Genomic DNA, 17,060 nt, shown 5'->3' with positions numbered 1-17,060 from the left:
AGTGGGGAATAGACCAGGTTATGAAGGACTTTAAAAGCCAAATAGAGAATTTTATTTTTTATCATGGAGGTAAAAGGGAGCTATTGAAGTTTACTGAATAGGGAATGACATAGTGCTTAGGGTCAATTTGATAGCTGAGTGGAGGACGGGCTAGAGCTAGATAAAAATTTAACTACCTCTCCCAAGCAAGAGATGGGGAACACAATTTTTAACGGATTATTTCAAAAAATTAAACAATGTTTGTTTGTTTTTTGACCTTGGCTCATAATCCTGTGGGAGGAGGCAGAATTGTGATTTCATCTGTGCAGGAAACTCCTAGAGTGGAAATTCCCTCCATTTGTATATACACCATCAATTCTTCAAATATACAGCTACAGACATGCAGACAAAAAGGACCATTCAAAACTACATATTTTCTTTCAAATATCTCTCCAGACACCCCTCTCCCCCCAATCAATTTTCAGCATGATATGCTGGATAAAGTGATATAAGCAGAATCACGGGTAACATAAAGAAAGACTTGAGAGGCCTACCACTACAATGCTGGAATTCATTGAACTCATTATCAAACATCTTTTCATATATTGCTAGTGGAGCTGTACATTAATTTATCCATTCAAGAAACAATTTGGAATTTATGCTAAAAACAGCTAAGATATCCAAGCTCTTTGACTCTGGGGCATATACTTCAAGGAGGTCGAAATCTTCATGGTAGCACATTTTGTGGTAACAAAAAATCAGAAATCATGTAGGTGCTCACTGATAGTGGCACATAACAGAACAGGTTATTAATGAGCCGTGCTAGAAAAAATAAGAATGAAAATTAAAAAGACTTATATGAACTAAAGAAGAGTGAAGTAAGCAGAACCATAAAAAGGTACACAATGACTAAAAGACAACATAAATCAAAAGAACAACAAACAAAATTCAGCACTGTATGATTAGAACGATAAAGCTTTTTGGTCCCAGGTGAGAACTGAGAAAATGCATCTATTTCCCTTCATTGCATAGATGGGGGATGGATACATTGTCTGACATGGTTGATGTGCTAGTTGGTTTGGCTGGTCTGCTTTTTCCCATCTTTCTTTTAAAATTTTTGTTAAAAAGGACATCTCCCAAGGAAAGGGAGGAGGTATATAATCAGAAATAAATGTGTTGTTACAGTAGCTAGGTGGCGCCACAGTCCACAGAGCGCTGGGCCTGGAATTGGGAAGACCCGAGGTGAAATGTAACCTCAGACACTTATTAGCTGTATTAACCTGGGCAAGTTCCTTAAGCTGTTTGTCTCTATTTCCTAACTGTAAATAAAATGGGGATAAGTGCACCTATCTCCCAGGGCTGTTTTGAGGATCAAATGAGATATTTGTAAATTGCCTGGTACAGTATGAGGGCTTATTCCCTTTCTCCCTAATGTTAAAAAAAAAAAGCCATCAAAAAAATAAACAAATAAAAGAAACTAAAACATCTTTTTTCTTTAAAACAAATACTTCTAAAATAACTAGCTAATTATTTTAGCATAGACATGTTACTTTTTCTGATAAAAAGGAAGCACTGTTTCCTAGGACAAAAAGCACTTTTTATTAAGCCTACATGTATAATTATAGTCAAAGCTATTTTATCCCCATTCCAAATGGAGAAACAAGAATGTTGCCAATCACATTCTGTTTAACTCCAATTTGTTCAAGCTATAAAATTGCTACAAGGATTAAAACTTGGCATGACATATTAAATCAATTATGGAGCACAAAAACTATTACGTATTCACTCTCACTCAAGTATTATTTCTACTACTACTTGTAAAAATGTATAATACTATATTACTTTTAAATTAAGATATTTCCCTCCACAATTAACAATAAAAGGATAGTTTAAAAAAATTAAACCTACTGAGGATTTCCAGATGGTCCCAGGTTGATGTTCTGTGAGGTAGAGTGTAGCTGTTTCGGGGAGGGAACAATATTTTCAGTTAGTAAGGCTGAAGTCAACAGTCACTTAAAGAATACATTTTAAGTGCCTTTTGGGGAGGTATAAATCTGGCATTACTAAGACTTAGTCAGAAAAACCTCAAGGCTTTATTACTAACTCAACAGGTCAGTGAGTGGTAATCTCTCTGTGAGAAGTAGAGGTACAAGTTAATGGAATAAACTAAATATCTAAGAATAACTTAGGACATTCTTTCAGATCATACATCTTTGAAAAGATTCACTAACGTTGTACAGATTTGTTTATGAATTTGGCAATTATGGTTCACCAAATATTATCTAGCAAACTACCGCATGGCCAAAATGAGGCCTTGGGAAAAAAAAATCCTGCTTCAAATATACTCCTTCACAAATTCTGTACACGTTAAATAGATAAAAACAATAATTCAGTATGTGTATTTAGATTTTTCAAATGTGTATTTTGCTAGACAAGAGGAAAAAAATTTTAAACCTAAGGAAGCAGAGTGAACTTCAAAGACTCCTATCTCTGTTAATTGTTAGCTCCTAGAAATGTTTAGCCAAACAATCACTTTGTAGGTATTTGAGTAATGCATACTGTGTTCAAGTTCTAATGAAAACTATAGGATTTAAATTTTTTAAGCAAAAAAGAAGCACCTTTTTTACCCACAGTTAAATACATTCCCTTTGAAGACAGAACAAGTTCTGATATAGTTCAATTTCCATTCCAATAAATATATTTAAATTCCAAATCCCTAGAATTTGTTGTGGTACAACACAGTTTTGTGATATATCACGAATTTGTTGTAATGCAACAAAATTCCAGGTAAAAGAATAATTGGGCAAATGTATTCATCTTCATCGTGACATCTCACAGCCCAGTACTATACATATAATAGATTAAAATAAATGTTTGCTGAATGTGATTTTATGCTAAATTCAAGTTCCACAGAATCTGAGGTGTGGGGGAACACACACTGGATTCATGAAAATTATGTTTGAGTTTCAGCTCTTGGGCAAGTCACTTTAATGCTGAAGTTCATTTTACTGATCCATAAAATGGAGATTAAAAAAGACCTGTACAATACAGAAGGAAGCATTTTGTAAATCCAGAAGTTATAGAAATTGAGCCATAAACATTAACTATATACACTGCATATTTTAATAGTTTTTTTTATTTTTTTAATTCTAAATAACATTTTATTTTTCCTAGTACATGTAAAGACAGTTTTTAAGATTCACTTTTTTATATAAAATTTTGAGTTCCAAATTTTCTCCCTTCTTCCCTTTCCCCCCCCAAGACAGTAAGCAATTTTATATAGGTTATATATGTGCAATCATGTAAAACACACATCCATATTAGTCATGTTGTGAAGAAGAAACAGAACAAAAAGGAAAAAAACATGCAAAAAAGTGAAATTAGTATGCTCTGACTTGTATTCAAACTCCATCAGTTCTTTCTCTGGATGTGGATAGCATTCTCCATCATGAGTCTTTTGGAATTGTCTTGTATCATTATATTGCTGAGAAGAGCTAAGTCTATCATAGTTGATCATTGTACAATGTTGCTGATACTGTGTACAGCCATCAGCTGGTTCTGCTCACTTCACTTTGTATTAGTGCATGTAAGTCTTTCCAGGTTTTTCTGAAATCCACCTGCTCTTCATTTCTTTTACCACAAAAGTATTCCATTACATTAATACACTACAAGTTGCTTAGCTATTCCCCAACTGATGGGCATCCCTTCACTTTCCATATAATTGGGTTTTTAATGATAAAGAAGAGATACAATAAATCAACTGTTCTTTCATCTAACTTTTCTCCAGTGGGTTAGATAGGAGAATTAAGTGTTCCTAGACTATTAAACAATCAATCAACAAATATTAAGTGCCTATTATTTGGCAGTCACAGTGTGCTGGATACTGAATATAAAAATACAATGAATTAAACAATACCTATGCACAAAGAGCTTATACTCTAAAGAGGGAGAACAGTACATACATAAGCATCTACATAATAAATATAAAGGATTTTGGGAAGCAGGGCACTAATAGTTGGGGTGGTGATGGCTGGAATCAGAGAAGGCTTTTTCTGTAGGTGTTACAGCATGTAACTTATATGTGGAAGAGAACCTATTCATTCAACATATTAAGCACCTACTATGTGCTAAAGATACAGAAAAAAATTAAATAGTCCCTGCCATCAAGGAGTTTTACATTCTACTACAATAACAAAGGCAAAATATCTGTATAATTTAGGATTAAGTGTATTTTATTATTATTGATGTTTGAGAATTTTGTTCCATAGGAATACATCTGTGTAACTGTTAAGAGTTACCATGGAAATCAATCAGAAAATAAAATCAGATATATCATCTTTTGTCTATACTTCTGGCATATGAAAGAACACTGGAGTTGGAAGTGAGAAAATTTCAGTGTGGCTATGTCACCTGAACTTGGCTATGTCGACTAACCTTGGGCAAGTCACAATTTCTCTGAGTCTTAGTTTCTTCACCTGTAAAATAGGGATGATAATACTTATACTACCCACCTCAAGGGGCATTGTGAGGACCTAATAAATACCTGTGAAAGCCATAAAAAGCTATATAGAGTAAGCTATTATAACTTTCCAGGAATGCATCTAATTAATAAAGTTAGGTCAAACTGTAACTTATTAAAAGAATGAATAGCATGACATTGCATCACTTAACCTCTCTGGTTAAAGTTTTCTCATCTGTTTAAAAAAAAAAGGTGGATTTGGCTAGATGACTGTTAAAAGTTTCTTCCAATTTAGTTTACCAGTGTTACTGTAAGAATCAGTAGAATTTGTAATTATAACAGCTACACTTGGCTTCATGGAAGAGCTGAGCTGTGGGGCACTATGGATGTGAATTATTTTATTTATATATATATTTATATGTTCAGACACATCAAACTTGGTTGATGTGTTAGATAGTTCTCTATTTTATAATTGTTATTACAAGGAATAATTTGTTGGGTGGGAGTAATAAAGATGGAAATAAAGTTCTTTATAGAAAAATTGCATAGCTCTTCATTTAGTAAGGTAATTCTTACTTAGGATATATGAAAACTTTAAAATGAGTATAGAATTACAGAATTTTAGGGAAAAAAATGATAATTTTATAACTGAAGGCACAGGCCTCCTTTCTCAGAGATTAGGCAACTTTCTCATAGAGTTTGTGGAAAAGCTGGGTTGGGATCATCCAGGATTCTAGACTCTGTGTTCTATCTCACCCTATGATCATATGGGACAACCAGGCACCCTGTTACTACATGCCATCTCTATGTGCTGTGATCACCACTCTCCCTGTGACCCATCCTGAGAAAGGGTTGGGGTTTTTTTTGGGGGTGGGGATGGGGGGGTGGGAATGGAGAGAAGATATTAGGCCTGTGATTGTGTGAACTCTTCTAGGTAAGGAAATCCCATATCACAGCACAACTGCAACAGCAACCTATAGTCTTAGAGAGTTGCCTGAGGCACTAACAGGTCAAATGATTTGCCTACAGTCATACAGCCCATATGTGTCACAGGCAGAACTAGAGTCCAGTTCTTTCAAAATCTGGGTCTGATGGTCTATCTACTACACCATACAGACTCTCATATCAGAGCTTTATAAAAACTAAGTCACCCCAGCACTAAACAATAGCAAATTAATGAACTAGGAAAGCATATATCTAAATAGTACTCTTCTTACTATTTCCTGATACTTTTAGAAGTAATATTTTAAAGAAACTTATATCTAAAGTTAGCTTGCTAAAGGCTTATTTGTGTTAAATAAAATAATTTAAGTTTGCCTGGAAGATTAATATTACCTGAGTAGTAGGCATCTTTGTGACATTTTAGCACAATTTATTCAACAGTAAAGATATAAGGCTGAATAAGAAAGTGATGTTACTTTTTCTCTTTTTTTTTTTTGAGGGGAGAAGGAAGGGCAATTGGGGTTAAGTGACTTGCCCAAGGTCACACAACTCATAAGTGTGTCAAGTGTCTGAGGCTGGATTTGAACTGAGGTCCTCCTGACTCCAAGGCTGGTGCTCTACTCACTGCGCCACCTAGCTGCCCAATGTGTTACCTTTAAACCAGAACTCTACTACCTCGGTCATTTACATCTCACTTGATAAGGAATTTAAAGTACTTTTCCTGGTAGCTGGCTGTGGTTGTATTTTGAAATAACATTTCAAAGTTTAGCATGGGCTGAAGATTGAGATGAGCAAGAGTTAACAAAAATTTTAAAATTTTCCCCATATAATTCACAAAGAAGGAAATTTACTCATGGACCGAGATTGGACTATATTTCATTTTAAGTTACTATTCCCTTAAAGCTGGCATTAATTTAAATTTTTACCAGTATCTTCTCATTTCAACAAGAACAGGATACTGCACTAGGTCCTGAGGATACAAAATCAAGACCAAAACCAAAAACAAAAGTCTCTGCCTTCATGGAGCTAATATTCTACAGGGCTGGGAAGGGGGTAGAGGGAGGGATGGAGAGGAATAACAACATATATACAAATAGAAATATTTACATGTCAACTCAATATATACATTATATTTAATGTAGAAACAATGTGTGCGTGTGTGTGTGTGTGTATATATATATGTATGTATATTAAAAATATGTTGTTCAGTCATTTCAGTCATAACTTAATCTTCACGACCCCGCTTGGAAAAGATACTGGAGTAGTTTGCCATTTCCTACTCCAGATTATTTTACAGATAAGGAAACTGAGGCAAACGGGTAAGTGACTTGCCTAGGATCACATAGTTTGAGGCCGGACTTGAACTCAGGTCTTTGTGACTCCAGCCCCAGCACTCTACTCACTGCACTACCTAGTTGCCCCTAATACAGAATATACATATAACAATAACACAGACATGGTAATGCCTATGTGTAAATACTAGGTAATTTGAGGAGGGAGGAACCATTAACAACTTGGAAAATCAGGGAAGGCTTCAATGAAGAAACGTCATCTAAATTTAGCTCTTGAGAAGTAGAAATTAGGGAAGATTACATTCAAGGCACAAGGAACATACATGTCAATGCATTAAGGCAGAAAATAAAAAGTGGAGTCTTGGAAATATCTAGCAGGCCCCTTTGGCTGGCACATAAGATGAATGAAGGGGAAGGATAGAAGGTAAGACTGAAAAACAGAACCCATAGAGGGTGGCTTTAAAAGCTAAGCAGAGAGATTTGTATTTAACCTTGAGGCAGGTCATAGCAAGCTACTGAAAACTCTTTGACTAGGGAAGTACGTGATCAGACCTGTGCCTTAGGAAGATCATTTTGGCAGCTACATAAAGAATAGACTGGAGAAGAGGAAAAAAAAGGAAAAACAGGAAGACTAATTGGGAAGAGATTTTACTAGTCAGTAAGAAGTGATGAGGGCCCGGATTGGGGAGGGGGTGGTCATGAAAATAGAGGAATGGAGAATGATGGGAAAGATGTTATAGAGGAATAATCAGTAAGACCTGGCAAGTGATTAAATGTGAGGGGGGTGAAGGAGAGGGGAGGAGTGAAGGACGACTTCTAAGAGGTCACAAGCTGGATGACTAGATGAGAGTTCCCTCAACAGAAACAGGGAGCAGCAGTCTTGGAGGGGGCGGGGCGGGGAGTTAGCCAGTTTTTTAAAAAGACTTGCTCACTTTACGTTGTTCACAAGCAGGACTGCAGTTCAGGAGAGAGATCAGGGCCAGACTATAAAGGCCAGACTATAAAATCAGTATAAATACTGATATGAAGGAGCAGTTGGATTAAGAAAAAATCAAGAGAATGGCACCAGAAAAACCTGAGAAACAAGAGCTGGCAAGAGGAAGGCACATGACCAATGGTGTCAAGGGCATCAGAGAGATCAAGGGAGTTGAGGCCTGGGTTTACTGGACTTAACAGTTAAGAGATCACTATTAACTAGTGAGAGAGCAGTTTCAATAAAGCAGCAGGGCTTTAAAGACATATTGCAAATGGCTGAGCAAAAAGGAGAAGGAAAAAGGAAGTAGAGACCACTCATTCTAGCAGGCTGGTAGTAAGAGAAATAGAGCTGGAATAATCAAGACAACAAGCATTTATTAAGCACCTACTATTCACCAGGAACTAAGCTAAGTGCTAGGAATACAAAAAAGGGGGAAAAAACCAGTTCCAGCCTCAAGGAGCTTGCTAAAGGGAGAGGACACCATGCAAACAACTCTGTGCAATAAGGTTAATACAACAAAGTGGAGCTAATCCAAGTTAGAGAAGGGAAGGCACTGAGATTAAGGAGCCTGGGAAGGGCTTCTTGCACAAGATGGTACTTGACTTGTATCTTAAAGGAAAAAAGGGATTCTGAAGCAAGGGTAAGGAAGGAATGCATACCAGACATGTGAAAAAGCCAGCACAAGGGGACAAAAAGTGAGCCAGGGTGTCGAGTGTGAGGAATAGAGAGAAGGCTAGTTGGGATAAGGAGTTCAGTTTTGGGTAGGTTGATTTGAAGATGTCTCTAGGAAATACAATCTGAAATGCCCAACAGGCAAATGGTGATGCAGGACGAAGCTCAGGGACAGACTGGGGGCAGGGCAGGCTGGGATATAAGATTATAGTTAAACTCAGGTTAGCAGATAAGGTTGCCAACAGAGAGAATACAGGGAAAAGAGAAGAGGAATGGGAAAAAAAAACCTGGGGAATAACCATGTGGAAAAGAACATTTTGTTGTGAACATGTCAAGTTTGCCAGTGGAGCAAAGATCCAGAATTAAATATCCAACAGTCAGTCAGTGAAATAGAACTGACACCTCAGGAAAGAAATGAGGACTTGCTATATAAGATCTGGAAGTCACCTGCAGAAAGATATTATATGAAGCCATGGGATTTCTTTGAGGTCACCAAGAGAGACTGGACAGAAAGAAAGGTCTAACTAAGATAAACATGGTAAGCCCATCATATCCAGTAAGAGAGACTGAGGAACAGAAAGCCATAGAGGAGAACTAAAAGATAAGTCTGTCAGAAAATCCTAAAGAGAGTATCCACGAAGAGAGGGTAGTCAATGGTGTCAAAAGCTACAGAGATCAAAACTGATGAGAACTGAAAAAAAGGCCATTAGATATCTCAATGAAAGGATTCAGGTCATGTCCAGTAACAGGTTTGTTTTTTTTTTTTTTTTGAAACAACTATGGTGACCTGGGCATGTTTTCAGGCAGTAGGGAAGAAGCCAGTGAATCAAGAGTTATCAAAGATAGGGGTTGGGGACAAAGAAGAATGTTCAATGGGGAAAGATAACAGAGCAAATGGAATACAGAAACAAAGGAAGAGATGTGTGGAGATGATGAGAGTTTCCAAAGCACCGGGGAGAGGAAGGTGCTCAAGGCAGATCTTGATTTTTACAATTAAGTAAGAAACACAGGCATATACTGGCCGTATTTTAGGGATGAAGACAGCTGTCTATAGACATGGCAGCTTTAACAGCCACTAGCCCATTTCATTACCTTCTGAATACTTCTTTCATCCTCATCTTCAGAAGGATCTGACTGATGTCGTGGGCTGTCCATTTGAAGAAATGCTCTGACATCTGGACTAGAAACAAAATTAGCTTTGTTATGATGCTTTGTTCTTTTTCAATAGTTTATTTTTTCCAATTACATATAAAAACAATTTTAACATTCAAAAAAATTTTGAGTTCTAATTTCTCTCTCTCCCTCCTCTCTCTCCTCATTGAAAAGGCCAGTAATTCTATATAGGTTATACATGTGCAGTCATGAAAAATGTATTTCCATATTAGCCATATGAAAGAAAATACAGAAAACCCCCTCCCCACAAAAAAAAAAAACCACAAGAAAATTAAAGAAAGTTTTAAAAAGTATACTTTGACCTGCAATCAGACTCCATCAGTTCTTTCTCTGGAGACAGATAGCATTTTTCATCATAAATCTATTAGAATTGTCTTGGATCATTGTTTTCCTGAGAATAGCTAAGTCATTCACAGTTGATCATTGTACAATCTTGCCATTACCGTATACAATGTTCTCCTGGTTCTGCACTTTGCATCAGTCATGTAAGTCTCTCCCAGCTTTTCTGAAAGATGTTTTATTCTAATACCTCCAACTCCCAACATTCCTATATTTATTTTTCACCATTAGTACAACCAGTCAGATTATCTAAAATAAAATTTATCATAGTATGAAGCTGAATAAGGCAGTTTCTTAAAAGTAAATTATTTCTAAAAACTATATTCCATGTTCCTAGAATAATTCTTAGTACACATATGTACCATATAAAATATTTGTTGATTGTTTTGTTGTTCCTCCAATCTTAACTAATTACTAGTTTGCTTCAAAATGTTAACTCTTGGCACTAAATAATCTACATGATCAGATAAAACTTGTGGGTCAAATGTACAAAAATCACCTTATTTTCTAAGTGAAAAATTATTTGAAATAATTTTATGGAAAAATGTGGTGATTTAGTACCATAATTAAGTCACATTTGCATTTAAACTTTTAAAAATAATTATTAGTAGAGATAGGAACTCAGTCTCATCTGTAAAATGGGATGATAATAGCAGGATTGTTGTGAGGACCCAATAAGATAGTAAGTGTAACATAATAAGCACTATGTGAATGTTAACTATTATCACTATTTTTTTATTTGTGTAATAGGGAACACTTCAAATAAGGCAACTCCTACTAGCATAGGTTGGTACTTTCTCTGCAACTTAAGAGTCTCCTGCTGCTGCACAGAACACTGGCAAGTTAAGTGACTTGCTAAGGGTCACATCCAGCTACTCTATGTCAGAGGAGGGTCTTCCTGGCTCCATGGCTGGCTCTCTATCCACTATGTCATGCTGCCTTTCATGTTATTAGTAGAAGGCTTTAAAAGAGCACATCTTTTTAGAATATAACATCTTTCTAAAATATTTCAAGGGTTATGAACTGTACATTTAAAATGTCATGTTTAGATAAAGTGAAAAGTCAGGAAAATTATAAGAAATAAGTGACAGACAAACCGAGAAGGTTCGAGTTTGATAAAAGAGCTGGAAACATACTAAAAATACTTCCTTTTGTTTTTACCTAGATTGAGGACAAAGAGTTTAAAGTTGGGACATCATTCCCCTAAAATATCGACCATGTTATAGAAAAGATCCAAGATTCCTACTATCAGAGAGAACTTCGTATTTCAATAATTCTACAGGGTTCTGACTTGTGAAGGGTATGTATGCAAATCTCAATGCTGAAGGGGTATTTAGGGATCCCACAATCTCAACAATTCTCACTTGATGCAGAATGTACAAGCTTGATTTGAACATTTCCAGTGATAGAGGACAAGCAGCTTTCTCTGAGATTTGTAGCCTTTGCCCAGAGAATCATAGCCACCGTCAGAGTCAGAACTTAACCCTTGGTCCTTTTGACCATAATACAAAACTGTATGTACAACTTGCTTTTAAAATATATGTATGTGTGTATATATATATATATATATATATATATATATATATATATATATACATATACACATATACATTTAACACATGTAACTTTCAAAGACATCCTGCTTGTCTGTGATTTCTTCTGGTCTCTTCTGTGCATTTTAAAAATGCTTCAATGACACTCTTCTTTTTTGGCCAAATATCCGTAGGCCCATTCTCCCTTCTACCTCCCCCTTATCCCAGTGAAAAAAGAGAAAAATAAAACCCCTTTATTGACTAGGCACAATTAAGGAAAAAATCCTCCAAATGTCTTATTCTGCAACTTGAGTCCAGCAAGTGATGCTTCATCACTGGTCCTATGGAACCAAGGTTGGACATTGCACTGATCAGTTTTTAAGTCCTTCAAAGTTCTTTGTCTTCACGATGTTGTTCATATATAAATGGTTTTCAGGAGACAACTTGTCCAATAACTACTAAAAATATGACAACATTTTTAGCATTCCATTGATTTTCCAATCTTTAAATGCTAGATTACTTAAATGGAAAGGAATGAAAGGAAGTCTACTTGAACCTCTACATTGGACCCTAGTGATGATTCCTTTCCCTTCTTCCATAGGGACTTGGAAACTTTCTGTTTAATAATAAAGTGTTACTATCGTCCACTTGGGCTTGTATGTCCCGCTAGCCTGGGCAAGAGATACTATCTGTATAATGGGATGCTTGAAATGTATCAATGTATTAATCACTGAGCTGACAGTGATTTATAGGACAAGGTTGCTGGCATCAGTAGGGAATGCAGTGATCCTCCTTTAGTACCTCATAACTGATTGTGTGACATAGGAGACACTGGCACAGGACCTCCCAGCATGGTGTGTCCTCATCAAAGAAGGTACTGTGCTCTAGGAGCAAAGAAGAACTAAAGTAGCTCAAAAGAAACCCTAAATATACATATTCAGAGAACCTACTCCAAATGTCTACATGGACTATCTGTGCCCAACCTGTGGTAGAACATTTCAAGCTCATACTGGTCTGATCAGTAATGGCTGGACACACTGTAACTTGACTCTAACATAGTGGTGCCATTTTGGTCCTGTTCAAGAACAAAGGACAATGACCAACCAATCTCAGGCTAGGCTTCTAGTCAGGTCTGCCAACAAGAGATATTCAAAGGGCCCATGACACTCTTTTCAAGGGGTATTAATCCAGGCTGAGTGAGTAAACAGGGGATTCACACACACACCGAGGACTTTGCAGCCCAGTTGGCCAAAATTAAGAGACCTGGTCACCAATGCAATGATATCTGTAAGACATACAAAGGTGAAGTCAAAGGGACAGGTACTTCCCTCTACAATCTACAGTGAGGTGGGACAGTGGACAGAGCACTGGACCTGCAGTAAGGAAGATGAGTTCAAATCCAGGTTCAGTCGCTTACTAGCTATATGACCACGGGCAAGTCACTTAATGGCTGTCTGTCTCAAATGAGAAAATATTTGTAAAGCACTTAGCACATATAGGCACTTAAATGCTTACTGCCTTCTTTCTAACCATAACCCCACGAAAGCCCCACCAACCACAACAGTGGCACAGAAGTCAGCAACCAGTTTCCCAATGTGATCACTTCCATAGGACATGGCTGCAAGGGTGGGGGATGGTGCTCCCACACTGCAACTGTGGCAACTAGTTATAATGATATATAACAACATATTATCATAATACATAATACGACAATAATAACTAGCATTACATGGCACTTAGAGGTTTCCAAAGTGCTTCACCTACACTGTCATTTGATCCTCATATCACTTCAGGTGAGAGAACTAAGGCTAAGAGGGGTTAAATGATTTGGCCCAGGTTACATAGCTAGTAGGTGTCAGAGGCAGGATTCAAACTTCCTGGCTCCAAGTCTAGTACTCCATCCACCGAGTTAGCTCGAAGCCCTATTTAATAACCCACTGTAGAGGTCTGTTGGGCATCATTAATACCAATGCGAATGTTATAGTTTGGTAGTTTTCAGATTGCACCTTTCTTCTCTTTTTGAAAAAATGGAGCATCTGCCTGTCTCCAGTCTTTTGGTTCCTTTCTTCTAGTCCACAGTTTTTTAGGAATGACTGATAGTGGTTCAGAAATCACACCTGTAAATCCTTAAAATACTTTGGCATGAAACAGGTCTGAAGAACTTAACTCTCTTAAAGCAGCTAAATGCTCTCGTATATTCAATTAACGTCAGATTAAATTGTTAAACTACGTTTATTCTACCCTTTCCAGTTTTAACATGATTCTCCTTGGAAAGGGAGGGACAGGTAGTTATTGTCTGTTGAACATTAAACCATCTGGGAAAACCAATGGACATCATCAGATCCTTGTTTTTCTTCTATTTCTGAACATACCTCAAAAATGTCCTTTAAAAATTATCCTAAGCATTTGTCACAAACAATAGCTTACTTTGGGCTTTAACCTTCCCGATGTTTTTCTTACAGTCTTATGGTCATGATGAAATATTCATTTTTGTTATATTTCTTTTAGTATTCTGCATAATACACTGTTAAAACGAGATTGCCAGAAGGCTCCCTAGGCAGCATGGTTTTTTTTTAAAGCTTTCTTCCTATCCTTTTCTTCCTCACTGGCATTTATGGGATTATAAGACAAAAATTTTAAAACCTCATATTTTTCTTGAATAATCTCCCCTTTTAGAATCTTTGGTGATGGGATCATACCTATTTTTTCTCTGAATTTCTTAAATGCTTCCCTAAAGTCTAGCGTACATGTCAAACTATGCCTGGAATTCCCTTTTTGGTTATTATTACAAACTCTAAAATGATATTGCCATTCACTCCCAAGGTGTCAACTTCACCACCAATCAGTTCTCTGAAAAAAAAATGGGAAACAGTATCTACCCTGCTTAACTCCTTCCTATCATAAGAATAATAAAAAACAAGACATGAAAATGCTTCGAAACCATCAAGTGCTATGCAAGTATAAGCCACATCTACATTTACACTTACATGTTCTGGATTTTAAAGCATATGGATTAGTTTTAAGTTCTAGCTTTAATACTTGGTAGCTATGTATCTTTGGACAAAGTAAGCCTTAGATGTCTCCATCAGTATAAAAAGGCGGGGCATGGCCAGATGGAAGCTCATCTGAAGGTAAACCGGTGAGTTTACTAGGCTACGAACAATTAAAGATAACACTGCAATATGGCAGTCAAAGAGGTTTATATATGATCTTAGGCTGCATTAAGAAAAGCAGTGTTCAGTAATGTCCAGAATGAGGGATGTGGGAGTGCCCTTCTATTTCGCCCTGGTTGGTCCATACATGGAATAGAACGTTCAGCTCTTGGAAGGGGGGCTGAGATAGTATCTGGGGAAGGGTCAAGTGGACAGGGGTACAACTAAGATGATGCAGAGCCTTTGAGGTCAAACCATGAGGACATTTAGCCTGGGGCAGAGAAGACTGACAAAGGTCATGATGGTGGTCTTTAAATATGTGAAGAGCAGTCACGTGGAAAAGGGCAGTGAAGGGCAGTCACATGTTTGGCTTAGACCAAGAAGGAAGAACCAGGAGGTACAAATGGAAGCTGCAGAGCTTCCTGAGCATGAGCCCTTGTTTATGTCTTTCTATATTATGCTCAGTGCTTATCACAGTGCCTGGCACATAGTAAGTCCTTCATAAATGCTTGATGACTTACTATCAATTAGAACTTTCCAAAAGTGGGCAATGGGCTTCCTAAGAAGGTAGCTGGATTTGTCACAATACAAGTCTTCAAGCAAATGGCTAAATGATTTATTAGGAGTGTCGTTATGGGGTATTCTCAGACTGGAGTTAGACTAGCTGATCTCTGTGGTCCCAACAATGCAAATGAAATAAAATACAGAAAGTATTTTGTAGTAAATGATCTCATTTTTGTGCCTATTCCCTTCTTTAAAAGAAGGGACTTTTTGTCCTGTGTACTCCTTCTTCATATCCTTGTATAAATTCTTAACAGAGGAAGTAGCCGATGACTTACATAGTTCCTTGTTAGGGCACTTATGGCGTTCCATGATTTATAAAAATTTAGAGCTCGTCAGGAGAATACTGGTGGTAAAAGGATGGTTGGGGAGAGGGGGAGCAGGTTAGGGGGCTGTTTGGGACCATCAAGAGTGCTCTGCATCTTGCTGACTATAGTGCAGCCCACTCTCTCCCTACTGATTTTTTTCTAGGCCTAACTCACTGTATTTCATTAGATGTCCATTACAAATGTACTGACAGACTAACTCAATGATACCTATCCAATTGTGTACTACAATCTGAAAAATATCCATTCTTCATCCATTCATTCAGTTTATCCTTTCTGGATATCTCTTAGTAGTCATGAATATTACTGATGAAGCCTTGAAGATACAGTACTCGGGAGTCTTGCATAATCAGTGAATCAGCCAGTATTTAGGGTTACATAATGCTACTATGTGCCAGGTATTGTGTTAAGGGCCTTACGAATATAATCTCATTTGATCCTCACAACAGCCTTGGGAAGTAGATGCTATTATTATCCCCAGTTTACACTTGAAGAAACTGAGGCAGAAACTAAGTGGCTTGCCCAAGGTCACACAACTAGTACATATCTGAGGCTGGCTTTGAACTCTAGTCTTCCTGATTCTAATTCTAGTGCTCTACGCACTGCACCACCTAGCAGCACAATATAATTTAATAAGGGGCCCATCTATTGTCAATCTTTGTAGGATACTTTCCACAACAGTGGTGGATATCTTTATTAAACACTCAGCTCCCTATTTTTATATAATTGGATATAGTCATGGATTCCTAAGTGTAATAATTGTCTTCTACCAGCTAAATGTCTGTAGGAAATGGTGATGATCATAACCAATGCCTTTACCTTTATCCACTTTCCATTTTTATGTGTCAACACCTTGTTTTTATAGGTTGAGCTGGGGGCTGTTAAGTGCTCTGATTTATTAGACAGTTGTTGCATAGGAGACATTTTGATGAAGAAGAGAGCTGGACTCTACTCTATGGAGCCAAATATATATACATACACACACATACACACACACACACACACACACACACACACACACACACATACACACACGCATTTTAACAATCGAACATAGCAGTATTTTCTATTTACTCCTTTTTTTCCTCAAGGGTACCTCCGACATATGTCAATCATTCTCAATTATTTTATAGAGATAAATAAAAGGTAAGAGTCAGTAGTTAATGACTGCTTGTGTTTTGGGAGTAATATTACTGTCTATGATTTTTTCAAACTGTTTTGGATCTCATTCTCTTTAAGATATTTTAAGACTCTCATAAGGCTTTAAAATTTCTGTTGTATTCAGCAAATTTCATCTGTGCATAGTTGATCCAATTCAGGTTTTCTTTTTAACTTCCTGAGTCCTTTTTCTGTTTCATTCTGTCTTCTCGTTGTGGCTCCAATATCAATTATGATGAATACTGAGAAATGCTGGAAAATCTGCTCCACTTTTTAACTGATTGACTGTTTTCCTTCCAGTCTCTTCTATAAATGTGTATTTGGGATGAGTGGGCTTAGCTGGGTATCACACCAGTCTTTCTGTACATTTGTTTGCCCCTCAACCAATCTTTATTATTTTTTTAGGCAAAAATGTTCCTGAGGTTCTGCTATCTTCCTTCGTAACATTTTAAATTATTTAAATATTTACTTTATTTTTGTTACATCTGAATTCCAAGCT

The 17,060-nt window shown here is 37.0% G+C and overlaps 1 protein-coding gene across 2 annotated transcripts in view; it reads right to left on the bottom strand.

Moving 5' to 3' along the window:
* Positions 1–17,060, bottom strand: part of LOC118831213 (serine/threonine-protein kinase Sgk3) — a 161,327-nt gene that overhangs the window by 37,469 nt on the left and 106,798 nt on the right. For both annotated transcript variants that reach the window (XM_036738433.1, XM_036738422.1), the window contains exons 6-7: positions 9,413–9,500; positions 1,888–1,937 (exon numbers count right to left, since the gene is read on the bottom strand). In XM_036738433.1, coding sequence (XP_036594328.1) covers positions 1,888–1,937; positions 9,413–9,500 — 138 coding nt within the window. The remainder of the gene's footprint in view (positions 1–1,887; positions 1,938–9,412; positions 9,501–17,060) is intronic.

Source organism: Trichosurus vulpecula, chromosome 1 (assembly GCF_011100635.1).
Source record: "Trichosurus vulpecula isolate mTriVul1 chromosome 1, mTriVul1.pri, whole genome shotgun sequence".
Lineage (NCBI taxonomy): Eukaryota > Metazoa > Chordata > Mammalia > Diprotodontia > Phalangeridae > Trichosurus > Trichosurus vulpecula.
This window is presented reverse-complemented; position numbering and strand designations above follow the sequence as displayed.